This window comes from Rhinoraja longicauda, chromosome 16 (genome assembly GCF_053455715.1).
Source record: "Rhinoraja longicauda isolate Sanriku21f chromosome 16, sRhiLon1.1, whole genome shotgun sequence".
Lineage (NCBI taxonomy): Eukaryota > Metazoa > Chordata > Chondrichthyes > Rajiformes > Arhynchobatidae > Rhinoraja > Rhinoraja longicauda.
Window position 1 is genome coordinate 41,500,949 of NC_135968.1, and position 18,218 is coordinate 41,519,166.

General features: G+C 37.8%; 1 protein-coding gene across 4 annotated transcripts in view; it reads right to left on the reverse strand.

Moving 5' to 3' along the window:
• Positions 1 to 18,218, reverse strand: part of cfap46 (cilia and flagella associated protein 46) — a 188,671-nt gene that overhangs the window by 117,436 nt on the left and 53,017 nt on the right. For 3 of the 4 annotated variants that reach the window (XR_013548319.1, XM_078413695.1, XM_078413698.1), the window contains 7 exons: positions 16,742 to 16,954; positions 16,097 to 16,316; positions 13,911 to 14,060; positions 13,231 to 13,254; positions 9,879 to 9,986; positions 8,423 to 8,604; positions 1,081 to 1,212 (listed from right to left, as the gene is read on the reverse strand). Coding sequence is in view for 3 of the 4 variants with exons in the window: in XM_078413695.1 (XP_078269821.1) it covers positions 1,081 to 1,212; positions 8,423 to 8,604; positions 9,879 to 9,986; positions 13,231 to 13,254; positions 13,911 to 14,060; positions 16,097 to 16,316; positions 16,742 to 16,954 (1,029 nt within the window). In the remaining variant the exon portion in view is untranslated. The remainder of the gene's footprint in view (positions 1 to 1,080; positions 1,213 to 8,422; positions 8,605 to 9,878; positions 9,987 to 13,230; positions 13,255 to 13,910; positions 14,061 to 16,096; positions 16,317 to 16,741; positions 16,955 to 18,218) is intronic. The other variant, XM_078413696.1, reaches the window with a different exon arrangement.

Sequence of the window (18,218 nt, forward strand, 5' to 3'; positions counted from 1 at the left end):
AGCAAGAGGAAAGTATACAGCAAATCGTAGGACTCGTAGGAACGTTTATGAACAGAGGGATATTGGGCTGCAAGTCCATGGGTCCCTGAAACTGGCAAGAAGGCACATAGTATGCTTAATGTCAGGTTGGGGCATTAAATATAAATGTTGGCAAATCATAGTAGAGATACATAAAACTTTGGTTAGGCCACATTTGATGTACTGTGTGCAGTTCTGGTTGGCACGCAACAGGGAGGAAATAAAAGCTTTGGAGAGGGTGAAGAAATGGTTCACTCAGGATGTTACCTGTATTGGAGTGTATTAGCTATGAGGAGAGGTTGGATAAACTTAGTTTGTTCTCTGTGCAGTGTCAGAGGGAAACCTGAGGCATACATAGGGTAGATGTGTAGGAAAAAAACTGCAGATGCTGGTTCAAATCGAAGGTAGACACAAAATGCTGGAGTAACAGCGGGTTAGGCAGCATCTCAGGAGAGAAGGAATGGGTGACGTTTCGGGTCTGAAGAATGGTCTCAACCCGAAACGTCACCCATTCCATCTCTCCTGAGATACTGCCTGACCTGCTGCGTTACTCCAGCATTTGGTGTCTACCTTAGAAAGGGTAGATAGTCAGAGCCATTTTCGCAGAGTGTAAATATCAAATACAGGGCATTGAAGGCATAGTTTCAAGGTGAGAGGTATGTTTTACATAAGGAGATTTACGAGGCAGGTTTTTTGTATAGAGAGAGTCGTGAGTACCTGGAACATGTTGCCAATTGATGTGGTGGAAGCAGACATTACAGTATGGCATTTATGAGACATTTAGATACTTGAACAATTAGGGCATGGAGGGATAGAGATCACATTCAGGCAGATGGGATTAGTTAGATTGGTATTCTAGTCAGCAATGACATGGTGGGATGAAGGACCTATTCTTGTGCTGAACATATTCTATGTTCTATTGACAATTTATCTCTAATGCTGTGAACAAATAAAACTTATTTCTGCAAAGTGTTTCCCACAAAAAAATACTTAGAACAATTGGGTTTAACCAAGACTTTATGATGAAACATGCACAGTTGCTCTGCTCCGAGATAAAATCACCTTGCACTCTTTTCAAACGCTTCAATTGCAGCAATACGCATTTTGCTGTTTCCAGCTCCAGTCTTCACCAAGTTCTGCCCTTGGATACAGGCAACAACACTGAGCAATTCATTCTGAACTGTAAAATTGTGCCTAGATAAACACAACAAAAACATTATTTATCCCTTTCACAATAACTGCAACCAACAATTGTTTCCTAAAATCTTCCAAAGGAGACCATGACTTCACAAACTGTGTAGTTTAACTAGTTTAGCAAAAGACTTAAGGAAAGCCAGTTCTTCCATCTAAGATGTTCACAGTGAGTATCATGCCAGTTGAAGTAGATAACCATAGTACACATTTCCACAGTTTCCTTGTTTAAACGCAAAAGAAATAGATGAAGTAGGCCATCCAGCCTCTCTTCTTTGCTTCACCATTCAACGAGAATTGATGGCTGACATTTTTTTTATTTTTTAGATTTTAGATACAGCGCGGAAACAGGCCCTTCGGACCACCGAGTCAGCGCCGCCCAGCGGTCCCCGCACATTAACACTATCCTACACACACTAGGGACAATTTTTACATTTACCCAGTCAATTAACCTACATACCTGTACGTCTTTGGAGTGTGGGAGGAAACCGAAGATCTCGGAGAAAACCCACGCAGGTCACGGGGAGAACGTACAAACTCCGTACAGATGGCGCTCGTAGTCAGGATCGAACCTGAGTCTCCGGCGCTGTATTCGCTGTAAGGCAGCAACTCTACCGCTGCGCCACCGTGCCGCCCTTTTTTGCCGACATTTTTTTTTTTTTTTTTTTTTTTTAAGATAAATTTTTTATTGGAGATAAGTACATAACTTACAGTCATACATTTTTAAATTGATAATATTGTCAATTATTATTATATTGTCTCCAATACCTTTTGCCCCTTTTTTTTTTTAAACTAGATAGAACTAAAGAAATAGATGAAGTAAAGAAAGAAAAGAGAGAGAAGAAAAATAAAAACAAAAACAAAAACAAATTATAAAGATAAGGAAAAAGTTAGTTAAAGAAGAATGGAGAAATTTATTAAAATAACAAAAACTTCCTTCGAGATATATTCGTACATTTCAAAGTATAGCATTTCATCCATTCTTTAGTCCGAGTGCTAGTCAGGTTCCTGTGCTGAACCATTCTGACCCTTTAAGTAATCAATAAAAGGAGACCATGTTCCAATGAATAATTCCTGTTTGTCCAACAGGGAAAATCTGATTCTTTCCACGTTTAAGGTCTCCGTCATTTCTATAATCCACATTTTGATTGTGGGGGCCGTAGGGCCTTTCCAAAATTTTAGAATTAATTTTTTTCCTGTTATTAAACTATAATCCATAAAGTTTCTTTGTGTTGTTCTAAATGTTTGATTTAATTCCAATATTCCGAGTATAATTAATTTTGGATCTGGGTCCAATTGTGTGCTGGTTACTTTAGATATTATGCTAAAAATATTTACCCAGAATTTTTTAATTTTTATACAGTTTGCAAACATATGAAATAATGTAGCTTCTAAATGTTGACATTTATCACATTTAGGTGAGATATGTTGGAAAATTTTATGTAGTTTTGTTTTTGAATAGTGTAACCTATGTATTACTTTAAATTGTATTAGAGAATGTCTGGCGTTTAGTGAACACTGATGTATATGTTGCAAACTTTCTTCCCAAGTATCTTTCGTAATTACTTGGTTTAATTATTTTTCCCATTTTTGTCTGTATAAGTCCGTGGAGGGAATGTCACTGTCTAATAAGATATTATATATATAAGATATTAATTTTTCTGTATTAGGATGTTTGTTCCAACATTCATCAAGAATTTCTGAATTTCTAATTCGAAAATTTTGGGAGTTCGATTTTACATAATCTCTAAGTTGAAGATATCTGAAATAATCATTTCCACGAAGACCATAAGTCTGTTGCAACTCCTGAAATGTCAGAAAGGTGCCTTCCTTATAAAGTTGTCCCATATTTTTAATTCCATAATCCTTCCATTGTGTAAAACCCCCGTCTACCCATGAAGGCTTAAACAAAGGATTATTCACAATTGGAAGAAAAAGTGATAAATTATCTAATTTTAATGTCTTTTTTAATTGTTTCCAAATTCGTATAGCACTAAATATTATAGGGTTTTCCCTATAAATTTTTTTGTTTAATTTAGACGTAGCAAATAATATCGAACCAATATCAAAAGGTAAACAATCTTCCTTTTCCATTTTTAACCAGTCTGGTTGATGATCTATTTCTTCCAACCAGAAATTCATATTTTTAATATTAACTGCCCAGAAATAAAACAAAAAATTGGGTAAAGCCAGGCCTCCATTTATTTTTGATTTACACAAGTGTCTTTTGTTTATCCTATGATTCTTATAATCCCAGATAAAATCATTAACAATAGAGTCCAATTTTTTTAAAAAGTTTTTTGTCAGATATATCGGAATTGTCTGAAAAAGGTATAATATTTGCGGTAAAAAAATCATTTTTATGGCATTAATTTTGCCAACCATTGAGATAGGGAGTGTTTTCCAATATTGAATATTCTTATGTAGTTTGTTCAGTAATGGGGGGAAATTTGCTTTAAATAATGATGTATATATCTTAGTTACATAGATACCTAGATATTTAAATTTTTCATTTACTATTTTAAATGGAAATTGTTGTATTATCTGTTTATTATGTTCCCTTATTGGCATAATTTCGCTTTTATTCCAATTTATTCTGTATCCTGAAAGTGAACCCAATTGGGTTATTAGCTTTAATAAGTTTGGAATACTAATTTCTGGTTTTGTAATGTAAATTAATACGTCATCTGCGTATAGAGAAATTTTATTCACTGTGTCCTTTGTGTTATATCCATGTATTTCCGGATGCCCCCTAACTCTTTCTGCCAGTGGCTCAATAGCAAGCGCAAATAATAATGGGGATAACGGGCATCCTTGTCTACAACCTCTAGATAGGCTAAATTTCGATGACAACCTTTGGTTTGTAAATATTCTGGCCGTGGGATTTGTATATAACAGTTTTATCCATGTACAGAATTTCTCCCCAAGCTGCATATTTTCCATCACCGAAAATAAATAAGACCATTCAACCTGATCAAATGCTTTTTCAGCATCAAGTGAGATTATTGCTAGATCTTCATTAATAATTCTCTTGGAATATATAATATTAAATAATCTTCTTAGATTATAGTATGAGTATCGTTTCTGAATGAAGCCTGTTTGGTCAGGGTGTATTAATTTATTCATCACTGTACTTAATCTATACGCTAGTATTTTAGTTAAAATTTTTTGATCTGTATTTAAAAGTGCAATTGCTCTGTATGATCCCGGATCTTCCGGATCTTTATCAGCTTTAGGAATGAGTGTTATTATAGATTCATTTAGTGTCTGGAAGTTTCTGTTGAGTATATATATACTCATACAGTCTATGTAAACGTGGGCTAAGCAAATCATAAAATTTTTTATAAAATTCGGAGCCTAAACCATCTGGTCCTACTGCTTTACCATTTTTTAAAGAACCAATAGACTCCTCAATATCCTTTGTCGTAATCTCCCTTTCTAATACTTCTCTATCGTTTTGAATCTAAACCTTTTAAATTACATTTTTTTTAAAAGTCTGCTATTCCTTCTGATTGTGCTACGGTTTTAGTTGAATAAAGGCTCTGATAATATTGGAGAAATCTATCATTTATGTCCTTGGGCATTTTTAATAATTCTCCTGTCTCTGTTCTAATTTTATGAATTATTTTTTCCCCTTCCATTTTTCGTAACTGACGTGCTAATAGTTTTTGTGGTTTGTCTCCAAATTCAAAATGTAATTGTTTTGTTTTTTGATAGAGTTTTATGACTTGTTCTGAATACATTTTATTTAATTTATATTTCAATACCGCAATTTTATTATATTTTAGAGTAGATGGCATTCTCGCATTTTCTATATCTAGTTGTTTGATTTCACTTTCCAATGTTTGTTGCTTAATCCTGTTCTCTTTATTATAAAAAGCTTGAGCAGAAATTAATGTACCTCGAACATACGCTTTAAACGTTTCCCACATAAGAGAAATAGGTGTGTCAGGGTTGTCATTTACCTCAAAAAATATTTGAATCTGTTTAATAATATATTCCTGGCATGACTTTTCGTTCACAATTTGTGGGTTAAATCTCCAATATGCTTGTTTCTCGGACATTCCATTTAATTTAATCATGAATGTTAAAGGTGCATGATCTGAGATTGTAATATTATGGTATTTTGAATTATAAGTGAGTGAGATAAGTTTAGCGTCGACCAAAAAATAATCTATTCTTGAATAGGTTTTGCCGACATTTTGCCGACATTTAAGCTCAGCTCCACATTCTTAATGTAACTCTCAATTGCTTGATTTCCTTAACCTCTAAAAATCGATCAACCTCTGCCTTAAATACACTCATACACTGGGCCTCAACAACCCTCCAGGGTGAAAGTTCATTATCCTCTGAACAGTACCAGCCCAGTTTGCTTAATTTTTCCTCAATCAAAACAAATCCATCCTCCTAGAATTCTAAATTAAATTTAAAAACTGATTTAAAAGATGATTTAAATTCTAGAAATCTGGAATTTCAAAAAACTGAATTACTCAGCAGGACAGGCAGCATCAAGGACCTGAAACCATACCCGGATCCCTTGTGATCTAAGTTTTCAGATCAGCCTACCTTGGAATACCTTGTCAAAGACATGTAGACAAATCTATTCACACTGCACTCAATCTTCCCAGTCACTTCTTCAAAAAACTCAATTAAATTGGTGAGACACTATTTCACACTCAAAGCCATCCATAAGGTCATAAGTGATAGGAGTAGGATTAGGCCATTCGGCCCATCAAGTCTACTTCACCATTCAATCATGGCTGATCTATCTCTCCCTCCTAACCCCATTCTCCTGCCTTCTCCCCATAACCTCTGACACCCGTACTAATTAAGAATCTATCGATATCTGCCTTAAAAATATCCACTGACAGCCTCCACAGCCTTATGTGGCAAAGAATTCCACAGATTCACCACCCTTTAACGAAATAAATTTCTCCTCATCTCCTGCCTAAAAGAACGTCTTTTAATTCTGAGGCTATGACCTCGAGTCCTAGACTCTCCCACGAGGGGAAACATCATCTCCACATCCACTCTATCCAAGCGTTTCACTATTCTGTAGGTTTCAATGAGGTCCCCCCTCATTCTTCTAAACTCCAGCGAGTATAGGCCCATTGCCAACAAATGCTCATCATATGTTAACCTACTCATTCCTGGGATCTGTTTCCAAAACATATATATGCTGTCTCTCTGAATCACCTCCAATAACATGCACATCTCTGATGTTAGACACACTGGTCTGTGTTTCCGAGGCTTTTCCTTGCTGTCTTCCTTAAATAGGGGCACTACATTGGCGGTACAGTGGCACAGTGGTAGAATTGCTGCCTTACAGCGCCAGACCCGGGTTGATCCTGACTGCAGATGCTGTCTGTACAGAGTTTGTACGCTTTCCCCGTGACCTGCGAGGGTTTTCTCTAGGTGCTCCGGTTTCCTCCCACACTCCAAAGACATTCAGATTTGTTGGTTAATTGGCTTTGTAAAATTGTAAATTGTCCCTAGTGTGTAGGATAGTGTTAATGTGCGGAGGTCGCTAATCAGCGCAGACTCGGTGGGCCGAAGGGCCGGTTTCCGCACTGTATCTCTAAACTAAACTAACCTATATTAGCCATCCTCAAGTCTTCCGGCACGATAACCAGAGCTACTAGATCTATTTTTCTAGCCACCATCTCAGAAAGTTCCAATAGGTGTGCCTCTTCTTAAATCCATGTTGACTTCACCTTATCCTATTATTAAATTCCTAGATCTTTGTTGCATCGTTTTAAAAAACAAATTCCACAATTTTCCTTACTGCTAGTGTCAGGTTAACTAGTTCCCTGTTTTCTCTCCTTCTCCTTTCTTACACAGTGAGGTTAAACCACCTTCCTTCCGATCGATCTCCCAGCTAACAATGATCTATTCCACATTTTCTTGATCTCCGTTCCCTTTGCCCTGTTTTCACACCTTCACATTTCCTTATCTATCTCCCTCACCCCTGACACCAGTCTGAAGAAGGGTCTCGTCCCGAAACGTCACCCATTCCTTCTCTCCAGAGTTTCTGCCTTTCCCGCCGAGTTACTCCAGCGATTTGTGTCTACCTTCAGACATCTGCAGTTCCTTCCTACATGTTACATTTGTGCACTGGCAGCTGCACATCATAGCACGACAGTGGGAGCACTCAGATGCCATGGGAGACTTGGCTGTCGTACTGCCACTTCTCAGGTATCGAGCTGCCAGGCATTCTTGCTCTTCCACTCTCCAGAGATGCTGCCTGTCCTGCTAAGTTACTCAAGCATTTTGTGTCTATCTTTGAGAGTAATGCAATGAGCAGGGAGGCCTGAATTTTATTGTGCCCATTTGTTCTGCAAAAGGAGTGTTTTTTTAAATAGCTGGGAACATAAGCTTAAAGGTAACTCTGGGGACAGACAAAGATGAAAGGTTACAGAGACATTGATCAATGGTGAATTATTTCCAAACTGTAGATTCCATAAGTAAACATTGTGTCATGAGAATATAAAAAAGCTGTGGGTGCTGTGAATCTTTGAAACATTTTGGGTTCTCTCAGAGTGTTTTCAAGGTACACACTGTTAAGGCCTTGAATAAACCGACTTGTTCGAGCAGTTCACCACTGTTCTAAGAGATGTTTTATTTTATGTCTGTTCCAATCTGAGCTGGGCCCCAAGTAAAACCATATTCTGGGTACAAGCACCACACAATATTCCCTCTTACAGGTACCATTTAATCTTTTGGTTACTCCCATATTATTTCCCTCTCCCAACCCAATTATTCTGTCCATGTTATTCTCCCTTCTGAACCTGACCTTAATCTAATTCAAGATCTCTAATTCACCCTGATCAATAGTTTTCTGAAACAAAAACCCTTAAATCACATCGTGCCTTTAAATAAGATTCCAGATACCTGTTTATCTTGCTATGATTTTATTAGCTTTCACTTCTATCAAGTCATGACGTTAAATATTTTTGCAGGGACACAGTAATTGTTCATATTATATCATATGGCAATGGATGTCCAGACCAGCGACATGTGACTCCTTTTCCAGCATCTTTGCACTTGACATGATAAATTAAAATGCCCAATCATGAAACCTAACTGTATTAAAAGATTACAGTTAAATTAAACTTGGTTTAATTCAAGATCACAATTATTCAGCCCCATCATCTGCCGAACTAGAATGTCATCATTTTAAAAGGCGAACTCACACAAAATAGTTTAGACTTACTTTTTGTGCTTCTTAAAACCAGGAGATTTAGCAACAAGTTTTTCCAATGCGAATGCATTTTGGGCACATTGCATTACCAGAGGGTTATCGTTATTCAGGTAGGCAAGGTGCAACAAACGTGTCCAAACTTCCAACTCCAGCAGTTTATCAGTCCAGATGCAACTTGATACTTTATATTCCAACTGTAAATGTTCACAGAATTTTTATTAATAAAGATATACATATAAACCTGGAAATTCTTATGGGAGTGATCCCAACAGTTACACAAAGCCCATGCTTGCAATAGAAATCTGACATGGATTCTGTCAGAATTTGCAGCACGGACCAAATGAAACAATGGTTTCAATAAACTATCTGTGAAGTTCTAGCCTGCCCTTATTAATTGCCCAAACGGTCAAAAGCTGACCAAATTAGTTTGCTTCACAGAGGATTGCTCATTTTTGCTGTATGCACCATCTTGGAAATAAACGGATAATCACTGCTCCCCCATATTTCAGGGAACCATTTGAAACAACATACAGTATCTTCCCTCTGTAGGGCTTTAAATCCTAAATTTGGCCTTGAACCCAATGTGATAGCTTCAAGTGATTCACGCGTAGAGCTTGACTGAGGGTTTGGCCACAGGAAACATTAGCTGACAAAGTGCCCATGCTTAGTTCCACACGTTTTCACATTATATACATGTTGGGCACTGGCAAAGTCTCAGTCTCTCAGAATCTATCATGGAAATTAGATCTGGTTTATAACTTATTGAGTCAGAGTTTTAGAGAGTCAAAGAGAGTTGCTTTGGGCCTCTGACTCTGTGCCACCAATCAATCACTCATTTACACCAATCCTAATTTGGCCCCATTTTTATTCTTCATACGTAGTCATCTACTCCCCCCAGATTCTACCAATTATCTACACACTAGGGACAATTTACAGTGGCTAGCTAACCAACATGCATAGGAATGTGGGGGGGGGGGGGGGGGGTGGGACTGGAATATCCGGAGCAAAACAGCACACTCACAGGAATAATGCACAAATTCCACACAGATAACACTCAGGGTCATAATTGAACTCAAGGCTTTGATGCTGTTGATAAATCAAGTTCTTTACCTTCAGTCTGAATAATAACACGAATTACTGGATGAGCACATCAGATTTATTCCACAGTGGGGTTCTTCTCGTGAGGATCTCCAGACACAATACTAGCGTCTGAAAAGATCTCAACCCAGGAGAGGGGAAGAACAACTTTTCCACGATTGTTTACTTTTTTATACAGAAAGGAAAAGGGGGTGTAATAGCATAGATTCTCACTGTGAGGCAAGGGCTCCAATAGCTATGTCATTGCACTGTTCCACTCTGAACCATTATACCATTTTCCATTGTTTTATGGCATAATATATTTATTTTGGGACATACATTGGTTTTTAAATGTTGTTTCTAAAAAGTTACACCAAGACCAGTTATTTACCTCAAGTAGACTAGGAACAGTAAATTTCATCAGTCTGTTGCTATTGCATGAATACATCTCCAGAGCAACAAGAACCTGGACCATTGCACTCTGGCTGTCATTACTTTCCTGCAAAAGATAAAGAATACATCAAGTTATTGTATAAGGGGTCTGACAAAACATACAAATGAACGAAGATTCAAGTGGAATGTGGTCTCAGTTATTTCATTCTGAATTACAAAGAACTGTAAGAAAGCCATATAATATTGGTATTATTTTGCAGACTTGCTACATTAAAGTCTCATCTGACCTTAATACAATGCAAACACTTGAATCTTGTAACAGAATCTATATCAATTGCAAATTATTGCAAAAGCTGGAAACTAGAAATGTAGACAAAATATGTTGAAGTTACTCAGCAGGTCCAGAGGTATTTGTGGGGAAGGAAACAAAGTTCATAAGGGAAATCATAACTGATAGTATAGAATAGGTAAATAAATAAAAAACAAATGTGAAACAGACACTGAACCAATCCACCACCTGTGTAGGAAGGAACTGCAGATGCTGGTTTAAACTGAAGATAGACACAAAAAGCTGGAGTAATTCAGCGTGTCAGACAACATCTTTGTGTCTGACCCAGGAGAAAAGAAATAGATGACGTTTCGAGTCGAGACCCTTCTTCAGTCTGAGCATTGTGTCTATCTCCAATCCATCACTTCTAGTATTAATAGAGATGGAATGAGGGAGGGGAAGCCAATCTACTAAATGACAAACTTACATTCATATATAGACGATTTATAGATTATAAAAAATCTCCCTATTGCTATACAGAAACATCATAAAACAAAACCCAACACTCAGCCACGGAGTCAATTTAAGGACAAATGACCAAATCAGCTCCCATCCTGTTGCTGTTTCCAAACTCCACCACTCCTCCTTCCACCTGCCAACCCCTGCCTCACTACTCCCCCTCACCTCTTTGTACTGACTATCTCCCCTCTACACTCTCAATACTGATGCTGAAGTTGAACATCCGTCTTCCTCCTGCCTGACCCACTGAGTTCCTCCAGCAATTTGTTTTTTTGCTATCAATATGGTTACCTGAGTGTAGGAACCCCACTTATAGGACTCTGGCAGTTGTGTTCTGGAAAAACCTTCAGGAATTTTAAAATTTGTAACAATGTTTTGAATCCATGCCTCAGAAATGGAAAATGTTGCAGATATAAAAGTTTTACACTATACCCTGAGGAAGTGGAAACGGGGAGGCAAGGAAAGAGCTAACTGGAATGATTATGATGAAATGGCAATCAGTTAAACAGTAAATAACAAATGTGATAATGATGCAAGGCCAAAGGAGAGAGTAAAAGGGTAGCTAAAAGGAATAAAACATAGGCCTATAGAAGACACTGCAGCACTAATTTGAGCATCTGGTGCTCAAACATAAAGTACAATTAGCAATTGTTTGAAATTATTTAAAATCAAAAGTGATTTTGGAAGTGTTTACTTTGGTCATGATGCCAGGAACAAAAATGTGAAACTGACCTGGGATGGCGGGACTGTCATATGAGAAAAGATTGGAAAGACTGGGCTTGTGTTCACTGGAGTTTAGAAGGATGAGAGGTGATCTTATAGAGACGTATAAAATTATAAAAGGACTGGACAAGATAGATGCAGAAAAAATGTTTCCAATGTTGGGGGAGTCCAGAACCAGGGGCCACTGTCTAAGAATAAAGCTGAGGCCACTTAAAACTAAGGTGAGCAGAAACTTTTTCACCCAGAGAGTTGTGAATTTGTGGAATTCTCTGCTACAGAAAGCAGTGGGGCCAATTCACTGGATAAATTTAAAAGATGGTTTAGATAGAGCTCTAGGGGCTAGTGGAATCAAGGGATGTGGAGAGAAGGCAGGCACGGGTTACTGATTGTGGATGATCAGCAGTGATCACAACGAATGGCGGTGCTGGCTCGAAGGGCCAAATAGCCTCCTCCTGCACCTATTTTCTATTTCTATGACAGAGGGATGAAAAATTAAAGTGCCAATTGCAGTGTTTGATGAATTAAAGTAGTAAATACAGTTATGAGTAGAAAAAAAATATTGTTGATCTTCTTATTTTGGAGGAGAATGCATCATAAGCAGAAAATTCTAAATTGAATGAAATGTAAGTAATCTCCTATGGTCACATTGAGTCAGGGCCCTGTGTTACATTTCTTACACTTGCACAGGAAGGTGAGCAGGTGGGGATAATGGAAGAGTGGACCAGGAGTGGACTATTCAGAAGGAATTATATTTTCAGAATCCTGATATACACCAATCAGCCAAAACATTATGACCTGATGAGCCAAAACATTATGACCACCTGCCTAATATGCTGTTGGTTCTCCGTGTGCAGCCCCATACGCAGCAAGGTGCGATGACACTGTGTATTGTGACACATGACCGCCATTAAAATTTTCTGTGACTTGTGCCACAGTAGACCTTCTGTCGGTTCGGACCAGACGGGATAGCCTTTATTGCCCTTATGCATCGATGAGCCTTGGGCGCCCAACGCCCTGTCGCCGGTTTGTGGTTTGTCCCTCCTTGGACCTCTGTCGGTAGGTACTCACCACTGCTGACCGGGAGCACCCCACAAGCCTTGCCATTTCAGAGATGCTCTGCCCCAGTCGTCTGGCCATAACAATTTGGCCCTTGTCAAAGTCGCTCAGTAAGATATCATTGAATATAATGGAAAAGGCTGAAAATTAAATTTTAAATGCAGAGGCTACTGCAGCTCAAGTCAATTTGGATCTGACAGGATCATCACAAAATATCTTTCCAGGCTTGGAATTAGAAACAGAAAATTTGTGCAGGAGTAGGCCATTCGGTCCTTCGAGCCAGCACCGCCATTCAATATGATCATGGCTGATCATCCAGAATCAGTACCCCATTCCTGCTTTCTCCCCATATCCCTTGATTCCTTTAGCCCTAAAAGCTATATTCAACTCTCTCTTGAATACGTCCAGTGAATTGGCCTCCACTGCCTTATGTGGCAGAGAATTCCACAGATTCACAACACTTTGGGTGGAAATTGAGTCATTATCTTGTCATGTGACTTTATGTACATAACTTGTAGCATATGTGAACTAGCAACTGGTCTGATAATTTTTTCTATAAACATGTACGAAAACGAATGCAAGAAAGTTTAGGGATAAACTAATCCTTAAACGTTATGCTATTAATTCTTAAGTAACCATTCCTTTTTAAAAGGCAAAACAAATTTCTAAAAGTAATCTTAATTTTGCTTGCATTACTACCATCTTCCCTCTTTTCAATTATCTTATTTGGAGGCAGTTAAATGGAAGCATCATAGCTTCCTTGACAACTGCTGATGTTATTCACCTGGGCTTCTGCATCTGATGGTATCTAGAATAGAATAGAAAGAGAATCCTCACAATCTTGCATATTCATTATTCTTACTCATGTTTTCTACTCTTACACCTGCAGCTACTATTTGGAACAACAGTGTCATTCTCTGAGAGGCAGATTGGTCTTCCTTGCTGCGGCTTATGATCGGGAATCTACTTTAGGCTAGTTGCCACAATTCCTACAAATAAAAGCTTTTGGTATTTCCTCTTAAGGGTTTGTTGCTGCACTATTGTTAGTGCTTCTAACATTAAGTCCTCAATTACTCTTGAATATCGTACGTCTAATGGGCTAATGACATTTACGCATTTACATGTTACTATGTTTTGTGTGGCACAACTGACTTCCCATGTATAATCCACAAACTAATCTTTAGTTTAGTTTAGTTCATTGTCACCTGTGCCGAGTTACAGTGAAAAACTTTTGTTGCGTGCTAACAAGCCAGCTGAAAGACAATACGTGATTAAGACAATACATGATTCAAGTCAGTGCTGAAAAAATATTTGGTTTAAAGTTTTTAACCAACATTCTATTGAAAAATGGAAATCATTTCATACAGCCCAATTTCCAAGTGATTTATTTCAAAATGAAACCCATCAAGATGCATCAGTAAACAAATCAAGAGGTGTAAGTAAACAATTTGTAAACTGCTTTACCTCATCATCACTTCCCAGATTTGGTCCTATTTGTTGTTGCAGAAGCTGTTTTATCGTGACCCATGTGATTATAATCTGATGTCTCACAGCAATAGGAACAACATCAGAAGGCACACTTCCATTTATGATATGTAATACATATTCACAGATCTATAGTCCAAATAACACGGTATTAATTATTCCCATTAAAATGTTAATATACACTGAGTTCCTGCAAGTGCAGGAGATTCTCCAGTGTTCCATCCCTGACCCATCCTATTCCCCTGAATCTTAATGCCCTTAACACCTAACATTAATGGTAGGAAAAACATTACAAAATAGTTCTGAAGGACAAGATTAATCGTGTATGGGGGGAAATTCTGATTAATTTGTTTGAATTCTTCAAGGAGGTAACTAAATGTATCAATGAGGGTTGTGCAGTTGATGTTCTCCTTGTGGACTTCAGTAAGGCCACTGAAAGGGACTCACATGTGAGACTTGTCCAGAAGGTACGAGCCTATGGGATCCTGGGCAAATTGGATCTGAAATTGCAGAAAATGATGGCCAGGGCTTGTTATCATGATTGTAAATCTGTGACCAATGGTGCATTGCAGGAATTGGTTCTGGGACCTTGCATTTTGTGGTATGCACAAATGACAGGAACATGAAAATAGGAAGTATAATTATTAAGTTGCAAATGACAGAAGAATTGTTGGTATTGTTAATAATAAAGAGGTTGTCTTAGGCCACATAAGATGGACAGAAACGTGATGGGTCGAATATAATCTTCAAAAATGTGAGATGTGCATTTTTGGACAAGTTTTTGGCTAAGATATATACAATGACAGTAGGGCCTTGGAAGTGCTGAATAACAGAGGGACTTTGGTGTAAATCCCCAGGATCCCTGATGGCAGGTGGTGATAAAGGCATACAGGAGAATAGGCTTTATTAGTTGGGGAAGGCGATACAAGAGCAGGAAGGTTATGATATAAATATATAAAACATCAGGTCTACTGCAGCTGGAATGCTGTGTGCATTATCATTACAGTGCGATCATCACACTATAGAAAGGATATGACTGCTGTGACGATGTTGACAGGAAATTCAGTGGGACAATACATGGATGTAGAAAACAAAGAGAGAATAGGATAAGTTTGATTGACGGTGGAGAAGGCTGAGGGGGGATCTATTTATACCAAACAATGAGCAGCACAAGTAGATGTAAATGATAGATAGTGATAAGTGTTTTGCCTTTGCAGAAGTGTATATCACCAGTGGGTAGAGGTTTATGGTAAGGGATAGGATATTTGAGGAAGAATTGTTTAAGAGAGTAGTTTTAAAATGAAATACATTGCCCGTATGGGTGAGGGTGAAAGGTATGCCCACAGCATTTAAGAAAATAATTAGATAAGCATTTAATACATCATGACATATTGAGGCTGAGTCAAATGCTGGAAAAAGCAATTAGCATACAGATAGGTTCTTGAGGGTCGGCATTTACATGATGGTCAATTGACTATTTCCATGTTGCATTAATGTTAATGTTAACATTGATGTTAAAACAAATAGTTATCACATTGAAAATATACCCTCATACAGGTATTTAGTACAAGGTATCTTCTTTGGTTTGACAGTGTTTCGTCGACTAAATATTTGGCATAATGACGCAAACCGAAATAGGTAATTACTTATTATTTGATTGGATGAATTTAGAGCACAACATGGGAAAAGAGTCAGGATGAACCTTATGCTATCCACATTAGTTAAAAAAAAGGTGCTGTGATCTATTCCAATAATGCTTTAAGTTTAGTACTTTTATTAATGCTTCAGCCAATTCTGCTTGTTGGTCATTTATGTTCACTAGTTCAAATGAATTTCATCCCTTCGAGATGCATCATTGTGATATTTATGATGCAGATTAGGGTTGAATTATGTTGTGTGGAGGATTCAACTACCCAAAATTGAAGAAAGAGTTAAAGAAAAATGATCTAACCATCTGAAATATGCATTTCGAATACTCTCTCAGATCACTTTTGTTGTGCATAATCTATGTCTTGCATACCACAATTCATTTAATTATATTTTTCCAATAAAATGGATTATCATGCAATTGTCTTACTGCACCAGTTTAAGGGTTTGTACTTTTTAATGATTATTATAATAAGTTAACAGCATTATCTGTAAAAATATTGGGTGAATCCTCATACCTGGAGAGCTTCATTTAAGTGAGGAATACCTTCAGGATCCACAGGCAAAACCAGCGGGATGGTTAGTTTTTCGGGTTTTTTTGCTGGTGGCTTTTTCTTGGCAGAATATGGAGAGACCTTGCCAGATTCACTTTTATCAGTGTTAATTGGATTGGGTATCCAAGGTTGAATCAAGCCGCGGCATAGAGCATTGCACAGCATTACTAAAAGCACAGTTTCCCTATTGTACAACAAAAATAGTTTCACAATTGTTAAATCCTTCGTTACAGTTTATAAAACATAACAATTTCAGTGCATGAATCAATGTTTCTGCTCATGTTGCAGACAAAGATCCTTCACAAACAGCTTAAAAAAAATTCTGACCAGAACAATATTAATTGTTAATTCTAGTCATTCTACTTGCTACATTTAATGATGCTAGAGCCTTTAACACTCAGATTGCTATGCACACTTCAATTTTTTTCATAACTACTCCACAACTTGTCAAATGTGTGGGCATGTAGCTCTCCTTTATCGTCAGTAAGCCTCAGACAATACGTAAGCATTCAGTTTATGGCGGTATTGCCGCAAACCTCTGAAACACGCTGGAGCCGTGGGAGAGGAAAACGGACTTTCCACAATCTATCACTGGACAAGCAAACTTACCCAGAATGTCCTGTTATCTTTAACGCAGCAAAAAGTGCCTGAAATGGTTTCACAAGTTCCGCAAATCTCCCAGAAACTAACAGATGGTGATTATAATTCCAGATATAGATTGCTGCATTGCAAACTATTATTGGTTCATTTAATAAGACACCCAGCTCTGCACCTCGCAAGAAGTTCTTTGTGGCACCAGCGGACAAATAGTCTATCCAGTTTCTGAAAATAAATACAATTAATTTTAAGAATTGAGTGCATGGTGCTGCTTCACTATAGCGCTCATTCATTTTGAGGCCTTATTCGATTGCATTTTAAAGACAAAACAGGATTTGGCATGAAAACTCTTAAAGGGTTACTCCTTGAGTAAACGAAGTAAATACTTCTCTTCTAGCATTTGATTTACAATTGTCCAGCATGTTCAAAAATGTTTAAAATAATTTGCATTGTTTTTTCTTTCTGATCTGGATGTAAGTGTGGACCATGTCGGCACTAACCTGTGCCCAGGGGGGAACCACACCTGTCCAGGATGAGGTTTCACCCTCCAGTTTGGACACTGCTGTTAGCCGAACTTGGGGCTAGGACTGTGAGTCTCTGGGGCAACGCGTGGGCTGGCTGGTCAGCACCAGCTCCTCTTTCAACTGCCGTTGCTTGCGGCATGCTTGCTGCACTGCCATGGCAAATAATTGCAAATGTTGGAAACCAGAAATTTAGAAGAAATGTGTAAAATATGTCCGGACCTACAGCGCCCCCCCGGGCCTAATACGGGACAAGGGTGGTCCCATACGGGACAAACCAATTTAGCCCAATATACAGGATGTCCCGGCTAATACGGGACAGTTGGCAACCCTATCTTGAAACCATGTACCAATTTTGGAGTTATGAATCATTATTTGGGTCAATTCAAGCAAAACTGCCTTCTTCAGATGTAATTCTCATGATAACACCCATACATTCCTCAACCCAATTCTTATTTGATTTATAGTTTGCAAATGGCAGAAGAATACACATGATATTTTATTTCATTTTCTGCTCAACAACCTTACTTTGGCCCTTTGACATTTCAGATATTCAACTTGAGTCTGTGGAGGAACAACAATTGCCTAATGAAGGGCAGACAGTTTGAGACAATCAACCTCCAAATGAGATTCAGTTGTTGCCCATCCTTTCTAATATAGCCACCAGCAAACCTGGTAGTGAAAGGAAGATTGCAAGTGCAGACTGAAAAGAAATGTGCTTTTCAAGCAATGCTTATAGAAGAGCAGGACTTCTACTGTTATTTTTTTTTTTTATTTTTTTTTTTTTGAAAAGCATATGTACAAATAGAAATAAAAAAACACATTTGTTACAAAGTTCTTACATAGCTTCAATTTTTAAATTTTTGAAGAGAGAAAGTAAAAATAAAAATAAAACTATAAACTTGGGGAGAGAGAATAAGAGGGTTAAAAAAAGGATCTAACAATAAAAATTAAAGGGAGTAGATCCG